The 14137-nt window shown below is 50.2% G+C and overlaps 7 protein-coding genes across 7 annotated transcripts; 3 read left to right on the top strand and 4 right to left on the bottom strand.

The window, feature by feature from the left end:
* Window positions 1-636: 636 nt before the first annotated feature.
* Window positions 637-1998, bottom strand: N7459_002070 (phosphotransferase family protein; the record flags this gene model as incomplete). Its single annotated transcript, XM_056941255.1, has 1 exon — window positions 637-1998. One exon carries the CDS (start codon window positions 1996-1998, stop codon window positions 637-639), a length of 1362 nt encoding a protein of 453 aa, XP_056803110.1.
* Window positions 1999-2943: 945 nt separating this feature from the next.
* N7459_002069 (uncharacterized protein) lies at window positions 2944-4079 on the bottom strand (the record flags this gene model as incomplete). Its single annotated transcript, XM_056941254.1, has 2 exons — window positions 2944-3539; window positions 3569-4079. 2 exons carry the CDS (start codon window positions 4077-4079, stop codon window positions 2944-2946), a joined length of 1107 nt encoding a protein of 368 aa, XP_056803109.1.
* A 287-nt stretch (window positions 4080-4366) lies between these two features.
* On the bottom strand, window positions 4367-5521 carry N7459_002068 (intradiol ring-cleavage dioxygenase; the record flags this gene model as incomplete). Its single annotated transcript, XM_056941253.1, has 3 exons — window positions 4367-4919; window positions 4964-5414; window positions 5464-5521. 3 exons carry the CDS (start codon window positions 5519-5521, stop codon window positions 4367-4369), a joined length of 1062 nt encoding a protein of 353 aa, XP_056803108.1.
* Window positions 5522-6479: 958 nt separating this feature from the next.
* Window positions 6480-7145, top strand: N7459_002067 (uncharacterized protein; the record flags this gene model as incomplete). Its single annotated transcript, XM_056941252.1, has 2 exons — window positions 6480-6756; window positions 6826-7145. 2 exons carry the CDS (start codon window positions 6480-6482, stop codon window positions 7143-7145), a joined length of 597 nt encoding a protein of 198 aa, XP_056803107.1.
* A 961-nt stretch (window positions 7146-8106) lies between these two features.
* N7459_002066 (glycosyltransferase family 25 protein) lies at window positions 8107-9534 on the bottom strand (the record flags this gene model as incomplete). Its single annotated transcript, XM_056941251.1, has 4 exons — window positions 8107-8848; window positions 8924-8994; window positions 9053-9196; window positions 9259-9534. The coding sequence occupies 4 exons, from the start codon at window positions 9532-9534 to the stop codon at window positions 8107-8109; spliced, it is 1233 nt and encodes a 410-aa protein (XP_056803106.1).
* A 1324-nt stretch (window positions 9535-10858) lies between these two features.
* Window positions 10859-12364, top strand: N7459_002065 (alpha-L-arabinofuranosidase B; the record flags this gene model as incomplete). The annotated part of the gene is made up of 1 exon (XM_056941250.1): window positions 10859-12364. One exon carries the CDS (start codon window positions 10859-10861, stop codon window positions 12362-12364), a length of 1506 nt encoding a protein of 501 aa, XP_056803105.1.
* Window positions 12365-13008: 644 nt separating this feature from the next.
* Window positions 13009-14078, top strand: N7459_002064 (uncharacterized protein; the record flags this gene model as incomplete). Its single annotated transcript, XM_056941249.1, has 2 exons — window positions 13009-13354; window positions 13417-14078. 2 exons carry the CDS (start codon window positions 13009-13011, stop codon window positions 14076-14078), a joined length of 1008 nt encoding a protein of 335 aa, XP_056803104.1.
* Between the last annotated feature and the right edge of the window lie 59 nt (window positions 14079-14137).

Raw genomic sequence — 14137 nt, 5'->3', positions numbered from 1 at the left:
TGTAAAGGTCTGTATAATAGTTAGTCGATAGTAACCTTAGGTAGAGTACTATATTTTATTAATATTTAATTATATAAGAAGAGGCCTTATATTCCCCTTCCACGCCCTTTCTAATACATACGACCACAGGGTGTGGAGAACAGGGCTTCCCGTCCGCTCAGCCGTACTTAAGCCACACGCCGGCGAGTTAGTAGTATGGTGGGTGACCACATGCGAATCCTCGCTGTTGTATGTCTTGTTTTTGTTTATTCTATTCACCTGGCCTTGCACTACTATTCCATGTATACCGGAATGCCCTAATCTATTCTTTACCCGAACGCTCTGAACCCCATAAAGCTGAACCCTCCCTCTTTCTCACTGGCGGCTCGACCCATACCTTTGCACCCTAACGCCACGATGACTCCCACTGACAGGCGCAAGACGGGCGTTGAAGATTACTCCAAGTTGGATACGGAGGTTGTGACCGTTTCATTGGTCCGGTGTCACATCACATGATTTTGGGCCTTTCTGACCTTCGTTAGATCTGATGAATATGGAAATGCTTGCCATAGGTAATACTCTCTTTATATTCGTCCAATACAATCACCCATTTGATTCTATCATGACTCGTAGCTGAAATCAATCCGCTCTCAACGTTTATAGATCAACTAGCTCACTAATGCTGTAATGAGTAACAAGGGTGCGTTCACTTGCCTGGTCCAATTTCTTCTCGATGAAAGCGTCGATGTTTGCACGCTCCTCCACACCTAATAGACCCAGTCGGTCTTCAATAGTTGTAAAAGGACCAAAAAATTTTTGATCGATGAACTTCCAATAGATCTCATCAAACATAGCGCTATGCCGTAAAGCGAGAGAAATCCAAAATAGCCCAGTGTCCAATGATTTCGCCATGGCAACCGAGAGGCGTTGGGACTGTACCAAGGATCCGTCTTTGATTTTCTTTGCCTCACAATCTTGGAGCACTTCGAGAAAAGTGCGAAACCTTGGCATGAATCGCGCCAAAAATTGATTGAGGTCTAGCTCCCAGTCCTCCGGGCGCTCCAATACGAGCCACCAAGGAGCAGCATATGTAAATTCAATAGGGGCGGCGTAAGAAAACTCCCAGTCGACGACCCCAGTAACAATAAGCTTTGATGCATCAACAAGAACATTGCCGGGGTTAAAGTCATCGCAATAGATATGGAAAGGTCCATTGCAATGCTCGGAGGCTATTTCACGCGAAAGTTTGCGAAAGAGGCAGCGTGCGATATATTTCTTCCGACAATCATCTTTATCAATGATAGCATCATTGTATTGATGCTCAAGATGATAGAAATGATGCTGGGCGAGCTCCTCGTAATAGTCCGCTGCGTTGCTGAAGTGTCGTCGCTTAAAAACTTCGTATGGGATATTAGAGAATTGGGCAATCCGATTCATATTCAAAGTAAGTGGACGCTTTGACACGATCCAGCCGCCGGGTGTATCCTCTCTGATAGCTCCAATAAACGAAAATTCAGGCTTTGATAGCTTTAGAAGTACTTCCGCCATACCAAAATAGGCTGTCTTTAAGATAGACATAGAAATACTTGGACTCAGGGTGTCTGTCTCCCAGGATGAATCTCTGAGATATTCGCTTAACAGACGTCCTTCGATATAAGACATCACAATGTACGGGCCAACCACGCTCTTGCCATGTCCGAAGATCTTTGGGACCGGGATTGTTGTGTGCTGACCAAGGAACTCCATGATAGCGACCTCGTCATCAACCTTCTCTTTGCGAGCGACGACTCGACCGAGGGCCGTGAAACGAACCACAACGCGGTGGCCGTTTTCAAAAGTGACCCGATAGCAAACATTGAAAGCGCCATTTGAGAGTCGCGAGGCTGTGATAGGCGTACCAGGACAATGCCGGGAAGCAAGCTTACCCGCCAGCTCCTCTGGTGAATTCCTGAGTAAGTTTTGTATCCACGCCTGGAAAATTCGATCCGACTGCTGAGCCGCGAGATTGTCAACGTCCATCTTAAGAGGGGGTAAGAACGATGTGTAAGAAGGAAAGCGAGTGGAAGAAATATATGTCAGGGGAACCCCTCGGCTTCCTCCCCATTTGATCTATTTACGTCCCTGGCGTCTTCTAAAACTGGTATTTGCTGCCTCGGTCATAAGATTCTTCTCGGCATCGGAAAGCCTATTGATAGCATCCTGTGTTTTCAAAGCCTCCTCTAGAGCTCTCTGCAACTCAGGTCCTTGTTCTGCAGACGGAATATCCCCCTTTCGGTTAGTATGTTTTGAGAACTTCAAACTCGGGCATACTGACCAAGGCCCTGCAAGGATACCCGCTTCGTTGCACCAGAGGGGCTCTGAGGGTTGGAACTGCCCCGTTTCTCGGTATATCGTGAAATCGACACCTGCTCTTTGGTGACTTCAAAGTTGAAAATATGAACGTCGGCGTTTATGGCAATCTATGAACATTACTCACCGTAGTAGCTCCATAGTCAACCTAGGGTCAACGTTAACGGGGCAGAGCTGTTCATGCTGATCCAAATCGTCCATGATATTGAACAAGTCTCTAGTAAGACTTGTCATCCCAGTCGTTGGAGTATCCTCGATCGATATGTTGCCTGTCCGACAATCCTCGCTTTCGGTTTCTCACTCAGATACATTGGACAAAATCAACAGATGCGGCTTCCCCTCGCGACGCGAGTTACAGAGACATGTTTCGCAAGCTCACAAGATGGGTCAAACTAAGACCCAAACGCTTCCATCGAAGCAGAAAAGACCTATCCTGCAATGTGGCCTATGCCAAAAGAGGATTGCGCAACTTACCGGATGTTTTTGCTCGATGTTCAGTTGCGTAATATTATAACTATATATCTGTCACAAAAGTTCTGCCGAAATCGAGCAGTATTTTTTGACAGCAATATCTCTAGGTCTGGGAATATCCCACAAGCCTCCTGTCCATTCATTTCACCGTCCACCAAGCATTCCTCTCGAATCAAAACCATGCACAACAGCCCAAGCAAAGCCACTCACGGTGCACCAAATGACGTCCCAGCTCACGCTACTGCAAGCAGGATGAACATATACCGTATCCAGTAGCCGCTGAGCCACCTCACCGTATGGTACATCTGGACCCATATCCAGCAACATCAAAACAGTGAAATATGCCTGCAGAACAACGGAAGCCGCCGCAATCCAGTAGAGGAATGAAGCATATCGCTTGGTCGTTTGTTCTCCCTGTACCTTGGTGGCAGCGCCCTTCGAGGCGGAACTTCTCGGGCGCAGCACGCAAGGAATAAAAACTAGAGCATGGGGCGCGAGGAGCACCAGCATGAATTTCTTCTCGTACGCGAAGATCGGCACAGCTACCGTGTCGAGGAGTGAGAGTACGACTGGGACGAGCTCGTATACTAGCGATGGCGACCATGCGAAGATATCGTGCTTCTCGTTTGGTCGTTGCGAGACAGTGATAGCGGCAAAGAAAAGATTCGCGGCAAAAGATACACTGACAGCTTGGGCAACGAGCATGTACACCCAAACATGGGGAATGCGATATCTCCGACCTGTGAGCAGGGGTTAGTAAGGCACGAACATGAATTGATTTCCCCCCGGAGCATCTCTTCTAATGCTGTGCCAAACCTACCGGTGATGCCAAGGAAAATACTCCACCCAATCGTCCATCCAAAGATCTGTCCACTCCACCAAAACCGTGTCGGATTCTCAGAGACGGTCTCCCAAGCTTCCTGGAAAACATAGGTATTTTTAAGCCAAAGGCCCATCCGGGTGACAGTAGGCATATCTATGCTCGAATACAATAGTCCATTGGGACTCGATGCCCAATTTTTGTATGACCAGACAAACAGACTGATCATATGGAACCACGTAAAGCCGAGGCTCAGAGCCGCCAAAATGGCGAAGAGATAAAATTGTTTGCGCCGCTGGGGTCCATTCCAGTCATTTTGCTTCTGGCGGGCATGATATCGGACATTGATAACGCGGATTATGCTGAGGATAAGTCCGGTTGCGATTGAGAGGTAGCCGAAAAAAAATGCGAGAGATCGGTAATGAATCGGGGGGTCCCCGAGGGTTTTGAGGTCCGCCATTGGCAGTGACAAACGCTTCTTGCGCGCGAGGGTTAGGAGTTGACTGTTCGAAGAAATGAGGCTGGGGGCGGGCGAGGTCTCCAGAGCTCGCCAAAATACTTAGTCAGCATGTTCATGGAGCCCCAGAAAACAACCTTGGAACCCAGGTACTTTTAAGATTTTTTGTCATGTAGAGACTCATTTTCTCGTGACATCAAGCTATTCATTCTATTGTTCCTAAACCCCAACCCCAGCCCACAACTCCCTATGCTCAACATCGAAATTTCCTTCCTCCACTACTGTTGTCATCAGTGTTTTCTCAGACCATTGGCACGGTATCCCTCGGCAAGGTCTTTGCTGTTTGCAGCAGCCTGAGCACCACTAGTCAGAGAGACCGTCGGAAGATATCCCTGCACATTCACCTGAGTACCCGTAGTAGCAAGAGCGGCGGCAGTCTTGTTGACACCGATGGTAATATATCCAATCAGGCCGTCCGCAATCGTCTGACCCAAAAGCTGGGTGGAGATTATGGCAGAGTATCCATCAGCATTCGCAACGGAGTAGACTGAGTCTTCGGAATTCAAAGTCCTGTTCAGAGTGGCCAAGTGCGCATGGTACGGTGCTAGCTCGTACACCGAGTTGATTAGTTCCTCCGGGAAGAAGAGCTGGCCGATGTGCTCGACGGCCGCCGCGGAGTAACTGGTGTCCTCGTTGGTCACATTGGTTTGCACTGTCACATGGATGTGAGTAGTCCGGCTGTCGTAGTAGCCGGGGAAGATGGTGAGGAACTCCGCGATGCCGTCCTCGTTGGTCTTGGAGATACCGCGCAGGAAGGTCTCGTCGTCTGTGGTGCCGTCGGCCCTGCTAGTCCATCCAGAGAGGAGTGAGACGGTGTTTGGGTTTACTCCGGTATATCCAGAATAGCTTCCGGTGGCATTGCAGGACTGAATGTCGTGAGTAAGGGGTCTGGGATTGAGGATGGCAGAGTACATACCCAAATGGTGAGCCAAGCATCAGGCAAAGGCTCACAGGTCTCGACGTCAATAAGGCCAAGGTCAAGGAAGAGGTTGACACCCTCCTGACCTTCGCGCGTATCGTGGCGATGGAGCTCTCCGTCAACGTCGTAGGGACCAAAGATGGTGTCCGGGGCCAACAAACACGTCGTGTTCTGCAGCTCGCTGTACATGTATCGACCTGGCGACAAAGTCTTTGCGCCGCGCTTGTTCAAAACGTTTCTGCGCTTCTTCAGGGCAGTGTCCCGGCGCTCGTTGATTTGACCAGCGCACTTGTCGGTGCGCCGAGAAATCGTGTGAGGCGCATGCTTCGGATTGTGGCGGTCATGTCGCTCGGGGTGAGCTGCTCATACTGTTAGTGGCAGAAGGGCAAGCGATTCCAATCTGCTTACCAGCCACGCTGCTGATGGCCGCGGCAATAGTGAAAATGGAAAGTAACGAGGCGCGCATAATGTCAGGTAATCTATCACAAAGGTTGACTCTGACCCATGGATGTCTGGAGCTGAGGTACGACGTTCATCAATTCATACTCTATTTAAATGGCATATTTGCATGTAACCTCCCCCATGCTTCCTGCCTAATACCTACCTGATGACTGGACCATTATAGATGCTGTATCCACTGGGCTGACGGTGCCAAATTACGGGAGAACGTAATTCTGTCGGATCTGCCTCCTTATCGAGAGTACTTGAGACTATTACGGAGCCAAGTGGAGTGCAATCTGCTTCCGTCTCCTGTTTAGGAAAATTAGGGTTCTAGGCCTACGTTTAAAGTACTTGGTCGATGCTGACACTGAATCACAGTATCTCTCATCCACCATAGATGGATGCGAGCTACGTAAGTCAACGTTCGAGTTACGTATGTCGGAATTGTGCCGTCTTGGCCCCCTTGGAACTTCGGCACATTTCCTTTCCAGGTTGCTTGGAACTGCCGAACGCACCTACGTGTGTGTATACGCGTCTTGCTTGGCATTGCATTGCCCTAACTATGCGTTCAACTTTCAAGATTTTGGGTGTTTCTAAACCCAAGCACTCTGAAACGAGCCGTAATTTTAGACTCTTCATATTCCGTGCTTTAATCATCGCGGATTTGGTATTTAGTGGAGCTTACTGGAGTCCCAGACCGAAGGATCATCTGCCGCATCACTTGTTGTCACTCATCACAGTATTTTACTTTTTCACACGTTCTCCCATCCACCGAATAACGCGATATTTCGTCGACTATGGCGAAACAAAATATCCAAATCACTTTCTGACTCTCCCTGTCCTGGGCCAGGTCCATCATTTTTACTCTGGATATTTAAGTGGAGATTCTTTAAATGGAATCGAGTTCAACGAGCAGTCCTCTGAATTGCGTGTCATTTACAACGGAACTTTGGATATCTCAAGTTCCAAATGGATTGCAACGGATGTATGCCACAGCTGGCGATGCAGCAGGAGTCAGACATGGATACACTGACAAATACTCACAGAAGGGGCAAAGAAACCTGTACATCGCCGATGGAAACGTTTACCAAAGTTACTCCATCGCCCACAACTATTCTCTTGTGTACCAGGGAAACACTACGTTCTCGGAAAGTTATTCGTATTCACGATCGATCTGGACGTGGAAATATGCACTGACCTTTGTAGGTGACAGCGCCAACTTCATCATCTCCGCAGATACCGCGCCCTTCACCGTGTTTGGTGCGCCTTTCTCGACTGGTTGCCCCCGATAGGTGATCGCAGTCAGATCTTCGTGCACTCTGCAATCAGTGAAAGCCAATATCACCTACGGCAGTGATTCCGGGGTCCACGGCCTTGCGCTCGGCCCTGATAACCGGTTTATTTATTCGGGAGATGACACGGGAAGCTCTGTCTGGACTCATTCTTATGATGAAGCTACCAAAAAGGTAACGAACCTTCAGCGACTAAATGTCACCAGCAATCCAGGGCACCTTGTTGTCTCACCGCAGGGCTCGTTGGTCTATGTGATTCTCGAACAAGACAACGACCTCGCCGTCTTCAACCGTGACAAGTCTACTGGACTTCTGACTGGGAGAAACAGACCCTCTCTCTTCTTCCCTCGTGTATGATCCGCATGCCATTGCCATTGCAAGGTTTCCTTGAATGCTGACCATCTTCTTTTTTTAATTTCAGCGTACTCGAACAGCTCCCTCTACTGGTCCGATGAGGTGATGTACTCGGTTCCTCAGAAAGAAGAGAAATACCCAAGTATCTGTTGGCCACCGTCCGTTCCAGAACATCGACCGACCCTGGCTTCGTGGCTGCATACTCGCTCGACGGCTCCACGGGCTCGATTAACAAACGGTTATTTCTGCTGCCGACTACTGGGTCGGGAGGTGCCTCTAATTCAATCACCCCTGCACTCTTTTCAGAAGAATACGTCACGCTTGCTGATGCTCAGGACAATTTTATTGAAGTTTGGAAAATGAGCGACGATGCTACGACAGCTGCAGTCGTGGCGCATCTAGATGTCGCTGATAGCCCAGCCAATGTGGTTTGGGTGGATTGAGAGGTGAGAAACGAGGACGGAAAGTGGACATGATGCGAATTCTCATACAAGTGTATGCCAGATCAATACATTCCATGTGGACCAACTATGTAGAACAAAATAAAAAAACAAAACATACAACAGCGAGGATTCGCATGTGGTCACCCACCATACTACTAACTCGCCGGCGTGTGGCTTAAGTACGGCTGAGCGGACGGGAAGCCCTGTTCTCCACACCCTGTGGTCGTATGTACTAGAAAGGGCGTGGAAGGGGAATATCAGCTCCCATAAGAGCAGTTAATTCGATTCTACCAATAGTCCCCAAAGCTAACCTTATCTGAGTAACATGCGGCTTTATTGAGGCTGTGTTGTCAACACAAACATAGGCATTCCGAGGAGATTATGCTCGCGATAGTAACCCCAAAATTGATATAATACAAACCAGCACCTGGAGACACTTGACCCTGCGTGGCTTTGAATCAATATACAATACATGTCAAATCATACATCCCTTTTGTCGCCTTTCCCTGACGGGTCCGGACTCATAAATCGCTTTCATCAAAAGAGATTAGCCTGCCTTGGGGGATCTCAAGGTGTGCAGGATCTATCATCTGTTGCTCCACGTCTGGCCATTGTGCTTCTACCATCTTTGCACCACTAGCCAGGCGGTTAGCATTGAGCATAACACTATACGTGATCGAGGGCGAGTACGCCTCGTGCCAGTCATCGCCTAGGTCAACAATATCCGAGTCGCCCGAAGCCGGACCAGCCTTCCTCCAAAAGCTCAACAGCGGAGGGTGCGGAGTAAAACAGTGGAAATGAAAGCCCTCGTAGTCGTCGTTGCATACGTCGCCGAGGCCGAAATCAAACGCATTATCCGTCTCTCCCATAGACAATTTGGCCAGTATGAGGCGCGCCGTTTCATATGTGACTGCATATGCGAGACTACCCATGCCATATGCGCCATCGAAAATGAGCCGCGATTGTTGCAAATCCGGCCAATCGGCGACATCGGGCCAGGTGTTTTCAGCTCGGAGATCCCAGGGACGGACCGTCGGATCATCAGGAATCTCATAGGCGACGCTCTGGTTCTGGGGGATCATGCCAATGTGTCCTAGCCAAAGTACCCGCCAGTTATCGCCATACGGGGATCGGGGATTGCGCTCGGAATTTTGCAGTGCGCGAGTGCCTCTGGCAAATTCTTGCAGCTGGGTTCTTAAGGTCACGTCCCAGTCGCAGTCATCCTCGAGTATAAGCGCGCTGCTAATCTTATTCATGACGATCCTGCGAGTAGATGTTAAATTTCTTTTTTTTTACGTCGCCTTATGAGGCCCTGTCAGATAGGACCTTAAAACGCACGTTTGCAGAGCATTCATATGAGCGCGCCAGGCCGCAAGCTCATTCGGCTTCTCTCGGTCCCGCTCCCATCCCTATTTCTCTGTCAGGTGTTTCTTTTTTTGACTTGAAGGGAGTATAGAGGAGACATACTGATGGGTATGCTCTGTCGGGAATATCGCTCAGTTTTACTCCGTCAATCCACTCCAGGTCGATCTGCGTAAGAGATGCGGCAACGGCCAAAGCATCACGCTTGTCCATTCGGTCCTTGAGACTAATCACAAATACTCGTTCAAACTATCGGATGAACGGGATCAATATTGGCCATGATGTTTGTAGGTTCTGGATCTTCGACTCACCCCGAGGGTTGTGTTTGCGATATTCTGAAGGGAGTCCCCTAAATGGGGCTCTGCGTGCGACTCGTCGGCAACTGGATTGACCGGTGATAACGAACCTCTGTTGCGATCTGCGGATGAGCCTCTTCGCGTCCTCCTGTCTTCGGCAACAAAAGAAGATTCTTCATGGTTAACGGCGACAAAATCCTCAACGCGGGCAAGATTTCGCTTAGTCGTATAGAAATAGAAAAGATTCGTCACGATAACAGCTAGCAAAAGACAGGTAGAAAACCGAGGCATGGCAATGACTGGCCTGCTGGGACAGTCAATGCTACCACGACAAGTGTAAGGTGAAAAAAAAAGTACGGATAAACATGGACACAGGTTCAGCGCATTATTAGGCGTAGGATTAGGCCCGCAAGACCACGAGTCAGTTCAGGAGGACATTCAGGTTAGTCAACTGCACCCTGCCCCACGACCAACTGTCCAGGTAAACCGATCACTCCCGCAAGACCGGGCGTCAGATTCAGAAGTATTATACTGTGGACACCTTCGGGTAGGTAGGTATATCATCACTATAGTGTGTCAAGCTGTCCCTCCCTAGGTATCTTTTGTATGGACGGAATGGACTTTGACTCCACTGAAAACCCACCCATGAAGACGGCCCCTTTTTCTTCCGAGCCTTCTTCCCTGTTAGCGTGCCTAAATAGAACTACATAGCCTTGTCTCGCGTATCTTACTGTTTATATGTGAAAACTCGAGAGTTGCGATCCTGACGAATAAATAGGACTACCGTTCCCTATTTGCGGGGTCGGACGGGTGATCTCCGGCAGCCACATGGTGACACTCAGTTCAGCTTCTCGTTTACTCGCAGACTCGTCTACTGTATCTCGCCCGGAGCTCCGCATCCCCCCTCATTCGTGGATGTTTACCGGAGTCTCGTGGACTGCAATCCGACGCTGCTAAGGCTTTTCAAAAGTCTCCTTCCAGGGCTGACATGTTGAACTACGTTGATTTCCTCGGCTAATTATTTCCCTCGCATCGCATCGCGAAGAAATAGGAAAAGTCCCGGTGGCACGGCCTGCTTGGCTCTTATACAAGGCGGGGCACATTTGGCACGGCCTCGATAACCCCGGCGAAAGAGAGCGATGGCCCTGCAGCATTGCACAAACCCTGTTTCTCGTGAGTCTCAGATGGGACAAAATGATCAATCAGAAGGATCCCTATCGACCCAGTAGAGGCTTGTTATATGACCCGATAAGCAATGTTCTAAATCCTTCCGAACATGTTAGATCTGAGGATTTGCAAGGAACTTGACAAAGGGCTTATATAGTGTAGGATATCACTGGAGTTAGATATCGACTCGACTTTCAATATTACCCGAGCTTTTGGAGACAGAAACTCGTTTTAGAATGAATGATGCATACTCGATCTATAGCCATTGGAGGAAAATCACCGCCACAAGAAGGTCGCGTGCCATCCTCAATCTAAAAAGCGGAGAACTTGAAAGATGAAGCGAAGAGTACAAGATAGACGAGGCACCGTGAAGAACTGGTCTACTCCAACCAGTGTTGACATATTTGGCCATTAGTTCTGGTCGGACCTCGCTCAAAAGAGATCAGACATGTTCTCACGACGAAGCCGAGTGACTTTAGGCCTCGTTGCCACGGCCTCTCTTATCAACGCTGCGCCCTGCGACATCTACTCCTCCGGCAAGACACCCTGCGTCGCCGCGCATAGTACCACTCGTGCCTTGTACGACGCCTATACTGGTTCTCTATACCAGGTGAAACGCGGCTCCGATGGCGCCACAGCCGAGATCGCGCCGCTTTCCGCGGGTGGTGTCGCGAATGCCGCCGCACAAGACTCATTCTGTGACAGCACGACTTGTCTCATCACGGTCATTTATGACCAGTCTGGTCGCGGTAACCATCTCACCCAAGCCCCACCCGGTGGCTTCAATGGCCCAGACGTCGATGGCTACGACAACCTGGCAAGCGCCATTGGCGCACCCGTCACGCTCAACGGCCAAAAGGCGTACGGCGTCTTTTTTTCGCCCGGTACTGGCTATCGCAACAATACCGCCAGTGGTATAGCTACCGGAGATGCCGCGGAGGGCATGTACGCGGTTCTGGACGGGACTCACTACAACGGTGTCTGCTGCTTCGACTACGGCAACGCCGAGACCAGCAGTACAGATACGGGCAACGGCCACATGGAGGCCATCTACTATGGTGACTCCACCACCTGGGGCTCTGGCTCCGGCAGTGGTCCTTGGATCATGGCCGATCTCGAGAATGGCTTGTTCTCTGGCTCCAGCGCTACCAACAACGCGGGCGACCCGTCCATCTCCTACCGGTTTGTCACGGCGGTCATCAAGGGGGAGCCAGACCAGTGGGCAATTCGCGGCGCCAACGCTGCGTCTGGATCGCTATCGACGTACTACAGTGGCGCACGTCCAGATGCGTCTGGCTACAACCCGATGAGCAAAGAGGGCGCAATCATTCTCGGCATCGGCGGCGACAACAGCAACAGTGCCCAAGGCACGTTCTACGAGGGCGTCATGACCTCCGGCTACCCATCCGACGCCACGGAGAACTCGGTGCAGGCTAACATTGTAGCCGCCGGATACGCCGTCACGTCGCTGACCAGTGGCCCAGCATTGACCGTGGGTTCCTCAATCTCGCTGCAGGTCACGACGCCGGGCTACACGACGCGCTACATTGCACACAACGGCTCTACCGTCGATACCCAGGTGGTCTCATCTTCCAGTACCACTACCCTTAAGCAACAGGCCAGCTGGACAGTTCGCAGCGGCCTTGCCAATAGCGGCTGTTTCTCGTTCGAGTCCGCCGACACGCCCGGCAGCTTCATCCGGCACTATAACTTCGACCTGCTGCTCAACGCCAACGACGACACGAAGCAGTTCTACGAGGATGCGACGTTCTGCTCACAAACTGCTCTAAATGGCAACGGCAGCTCGATTCGATCCTGGAGCTACCCCACTCGTTATTTCCGCCACTACGACGACGTGCTCTATGCCGCGAGCAACGGCGGCGTTCAGACATTTGACGACACCGCCTCATTCAACGACGACGTGAGCTGGGTGATCAGCACCGGCTTTGCTTGAAACTGGCCCCAATCTCTAGGCACTGGGGGACATGAATTCACCTCCCCATTGTTATTGATTAATTTGTTGAGTGTGCAATTGATCATTGTAGGTACCTGAGTAAAATTAACACCTGTTCGTAACTCTCCAGAATCTAAGTCATGAAAAGAGATGGTGAAGCGGATAATCTGATATGATCACCCTTCCCAAACCCATGTGCATCCTATATAGCCCCCTTCCATGCGCCGCCCATCACACAGTGGCCACCGTCACCAAACCCCTCAAACACCGTTACCATTCGATAGAGCAAAAACAAAGAAAAAAACTACAAAATAACCTTGACAGCCAAGCTTTGTAAACAAGCAAGTCAGATGTAAGACAATGCTCGCTTATCGATCCTGATTACGTGTTTAAGCGCTATACCTCCTCAGTCACTAGTTAGCCATACGAGGAATCCAATCTCAGGTGGAGCAGAGATATCACGTGGTCCATATTTAAAATCGAAGTTCTTTACAGCCCCTTTCAGGCTCCAGCAGGTGCTTGTTCACAGAAATAAACTATAGCGAGCGATGCTTGCAACCTTCATACGATAACGATCATGCCGGACCCGTATCATCTCATATCTAAGAGCTGCTTCCACCGCCGTATCAACCTTGATACGGCCTATGGCCAGCTCAACATTACATTCGCCGACATTGGATGCGAAGATGGCCCCGTATTTCTTTTTCATGCCGGGCATGTTCGCTTCACGCTATCTCGGCATCCCATTGCATGCAATTGCAGAACGTGCTGGTGTGCGCCTGCTCGTTGTTGATCGGCCGGGCATGGGCGCATCAACCGACGTTCCGCTCGCTCAACGCGTTGCCGTATGGACCGACATGCTGCCGCGTTTCCTGGAGTCTCTCAAAATCCCACGCGTGAGCCTTGTTGCACATAGCGCTGGTACTATCTATCTGCTCAATACATGGGCGTATTGTCGTGAATATATCAACCCGGGCATAGCAGTGATAGGTATACCCCGGAACCATCTCCCCTTCTACCTTTCGCCCATTCTAACTATCAACCTACTTCAGCTCCTTGGGTTGACCCAGCCTACTCGCGCGTAGGCATTATGCGTGCGGCACAGTATGTGCCAACAAAGGCATTCGCATTGTGGAATAAAATCCCACGCTTCTTTGTGACTCAAGCTCGCCCTGTGCTATCGGCCAGTGGAGCCCTTGTTCGCCAGCTATCGCCCTCTGGTAGTGGCGATGCACATGAACCAGCGCAGGACCTTTCATTTTTGGATGATAACTGGCGACGAGTCGAACGGGACTATGGCATACCTCTCCTAGAGCAGAAGGAACTCGCCCAACTTGCAATCCGTTTTATGCACACCGAGAACACGGTTGGTGCCAATAGCGAGGCTGTGCAAACCCTGCGCAAAGATGGCGGTGGCAGCTGGGGCGTCTGCTCAGATTATGCGGAATGCGCGCGAGCTCTAGCAACCAATGGATATACCCTCCATGCGTATTTTGCCGCAGCGGACGCTCTGGTCGGCAAGCAGGGACAGAAGTATTTTGAAGACTGTTGGCGGGCTCCCGGTGTCGAGGCGATTGATTTCGCCTCCACCACAATTGAGGGATCAGATCATGATACCGTAACGCAGTCAGTGGACGTCTGGGAGAATATATTCTCCTCGATAAAAGTTCCATCGGCCACGGGAACTTCTTCGGACGCAGAGCATGAGGCATAGCCATTGACTTGAGATATCCAGAATTGACATTTAGTATTGCTCAAATCCTTGAAGATTCG

This window comes from Penicillium hispanicum, assembly GCF_028827665.1.
Source record: "Penicillium hispanicum strain IBT 35686 chromosome Unknown utg000002l_segment0_segment0, whole genome shotgun sequence".
In the NCBI taxonomy this organism is placed as follows: domain Eukaryota; kingdom Fungi; phylum Ascomycota; class Eurotiomycetes; order Eurotiales; family Aspergillaceae; genus Penicillium; species Penicillium hispanicum.
Note: the sequence above shows the minus strand (reverse complement) of the source record. Positions and strands in the feature narration are given on the sequence as shown.